General features: G+C 52.9%; 1 protein-coding gene across 2 annotated transcripts in view; it reads left to right on the top strand.

The window, feature by feature from the left end:
* Positions 1-2609, top strand: part of NUB1 (negative regulator of ubiquitin-like proteins 1) — a 32523-nt gene extending 29914 nt beyond the window's left edge. For both annotated transcript variants that reach the window (XM_006767279.2, XM_006767278.2), the window contains exons 12-15: positions 195-341; positions 784-879; positions 1446-1623; positions 1811-2609. In XM_006767279.2, coding sequence (XP_006767342.1) covers positions 195-341; positions 784-879; positions 1446-1623; positions 1811-1989 — 600 coding nt within the window. In that variant the 3' untranslated portion in view covers positions 1990-2609. The remainder of the gene's footprint in view (positions 1-194; positions 342-783; positions 880-1445; positions 1624-1810) is intronic.
* Positions 2610-2927: the final 318 nt, after the last annotated feature.

Below are 2927 nucleotides of genomic sequence, written 5' to 3' on the forward strand. Positions count from 1 at the left end.
AAGTCTCCTGCTCCCACTGGCCTGCGCCGGGAGCCCCTCCAGGGTGTCTGCCCTGCAGCCCTCATGCTGTTGACTAGCCGAGATTGGCAGGGGGTCACCTGCCGTCAGCCCCACAAATCCTGTAGAGCATGGATTGAACAGGCTTTCTACAACACCTCAGTCCCCACTTAGTGAATTTTGCTGTTTTCCTGAAGGAATTGGCCCAAATAAGAAGAGAAGAAAAAGAGAAGAGAAGACGCCGCCTGGAGAACATCAACTCTTTGAAAGGAATGGGCTACTCCACTCACGCAGCCAAGCAGGCGCTCCATCAGGCCAGCGGGAACCTGGATGCGGCCCTGAAGGTAACACCCGTCCCCGAGGGGCTCCTTGGCTGCCCTGAGCAGCCCCTGTTCTCGGCCCAGGCACCACTTCCTCCAGTTCTCCATTTGAGCTCCTCTCCAGTGGCCTTCCCACTGCACGGAGCCCCACTCCTGTGGGCCCCTCATTCCTGGTTTGGATCTGAGGGTCTGTACTGTCTTGTTCTCGAACCCCGTGACAGAGACAGCATGATGGGCCTCATCTCGCCCCTACCTTTGGCAGGAAGCCTTTGAACACCTGCCTGCCCACCCAGCCCCATTTGGGGTCCCTCTTCTCTGCTTCCACAGCACCTTTGCATAGTTCACCACAGTGTCCCCAGGTGTGTGAGCCCTATGGCTGCATCCTCCTGGCACGTAATAGCTGCTCAGTCTCTGCACAAGTGAGCAGGTGTTTGTGCTGAATAAAGGCTATTTTTGTGTGTTTTAGATTCTTCTCAGTAATCCTCACATGTGGTGGTTCAATGATTCCGATCCTAACATCAACAACCATCAAGAAAGCCCTTCCCAGGAAAATATTGACCAAGTAAGTAAGAGTCATTTATACCCCGCTCTGCCTGCCTGGCCTCAAGTGGGATTGGTGGTGTGACATGGTTGGCAGTGGGACAGGGCTGAGGCCTGGCTCCCCAGACTCCTAGTGTGACGTAGGCCCATCCCAGGGTCCAGCCAAGCACCAGGAGTTGTGGTGGGTGGAAGGGGAGCAGGAGGAGTAAGAAAGGTCTGTGGAGCTCCTCGGTCCATGTTTGTCCCCCTTCACATGAGGACACCGAACTGTAGCCGCTTAACCAGTGGCCTTAGTAACGAGGTTTGGGTAGCACTTTCCTCAGCCCATGAGCTTGTCGCCTTTCTGATGTCCAGGCACTAACAGGTGTGAGGCCGTCTTCCTCCACACATCCCAGGCCGAGTCATGGTGCTGGTGAGCGGCGTGTGCAGAAGGCCCGTGCCGAGGACACGCATGCCGAGGGTTTTAAAAACCTATTTCTCTGACAATAATGCTGTCCTGGCTGCACGGGGGACAGGAGTGTTGGACGTGTGCCATCTCCGGGCAGCCCAGCCTCAGCAGTGTCCACCGCCCCCTGTGTTCTCCCCCAGCTGGTGTACATGGGCTTTGACACGGGAGCAGCCGAAGCTGCCCTGAGAGTGTTCAAGGGAAACGTGCAGCTGGCAGCTCAGACCCTCGCTCACAACGGAGGCAGTCTCCCTCCTGACCTGCAGCTCCCGGTGGACGAGTCTCCATCAACGCCAACCACGTCCCTCTCCGATTCTGCAGGTCAGTCTGGGCCTCTGCACACGGAGGAAGTGAGGGTGGGGATGTGACATCGGTAGACCTCCGGCTGCATGGTGTGGCCAGGGAAGTTGTGGCCGAGGCTGACGTGGATCAGTGTGGTCTCTCTGTGGGTTTTTCTCCGCTTTCTGTTCTCCCGTGACTCACTTGTCACTGCGTGACTGTGTTGCAGGTACCTCTGGGGTCTCTACAGGGCGGGACATGGAGACAGAGGCTGTCAATGAAATACTGGAAGATCTTCCAGAACACGAAGAGGATTATCTTGACTCAACTCTGGAAGATGAAGAAATTATTATTGCAGAGTACTTATCCTATGTAGAAAATATAAAGTCAGCAACAAAGGAAAACTAACGAACAGAAAGAAGCACTGAGTTTCTGCTTATAAATTCCATCATTATGAAAAGTGTAATGCAGGTTTTCCCTTTTCTTCTTTTCATCTAATTTTGCTCCAGAGTGCTTTATACTTGAGTATAGGAGGGGCAGGCAGGGGGCAGGGACATATAAAGTTAGTGGAGACTTGGGGTGGGGGCCAGGGTGTGGTCCCTCAGGGTGATTTGGGGCAAGAGCTCCCTGCTGGGTTTCTTTCCTCCCGGAAATGGGAAGGACTGGAGATTAGGGCGGCCTGGGGAAAATCTCAGGTGAGATCATGGGGAGGGAGTGCTCTGTCTCCTCACCTTGCCTGGCTCTCCTGCCCTGAGTCCACTGCTCATCTTTTCCTTCTTCCCGTGATGCAGCTCTGCCTGCCTGCTTCACTCGGCCTTTCCCTGAAGGTTCTTTAAATCTCCAACCATTCCAAGTGCTTTGGGGGCATAGAGATGGGGCATCGGCTTTAGCAGCCAATCCGAATTATGCCAGACGCTTCAGCCTGCGACGTCAGTGTTTTATGCTCTTAGTTTAGTAAAATATGCTCTTGAAATTAAGAATTTATGTGTTCAAATTCTTTACAAAAATAAAATTTATTAAATAGGAAAGTTTTAAATTCTAACAAACGCAACTTATTTTTAATTAGCATTTTCAGACGCTGTACTGCCACATTAAACTCACTGCTGGCTGAGTTACCTACAGAGAATAAGATATGTTTTCTGCAGGTTTTGTGGGATTTAGGAGGATGGATATATATATATATATACTAGGGGCCCGGTGCACGAAATTCGTGCACTTGGTGTGTGTGTGTGTGGGGGAGTGTCCCTCAGCCCAGCCTGCCCCCTCTCACATACTGGGAGCCCTCAGGCGTTGACCCCCATCACCCTCCAATCACAGGATCGGCCCCTTCACCACGCCTCCCCCCT

The sequence above is a fragment of the Myotis davidii genome, unplaced genomic scaffold (genome assembly GCF_000327345.1).
Source record: "Myotis davidii unplaced genomic scaffold, ASM32734v1 scaffold762, whole genome shotgun sequence".
Lineage (NCBI taxonomy): Eukaryota > Metazoa > Chordata > Mammalia > Chiroptera > Vespertilionidae > Myotis > Myotis davidii.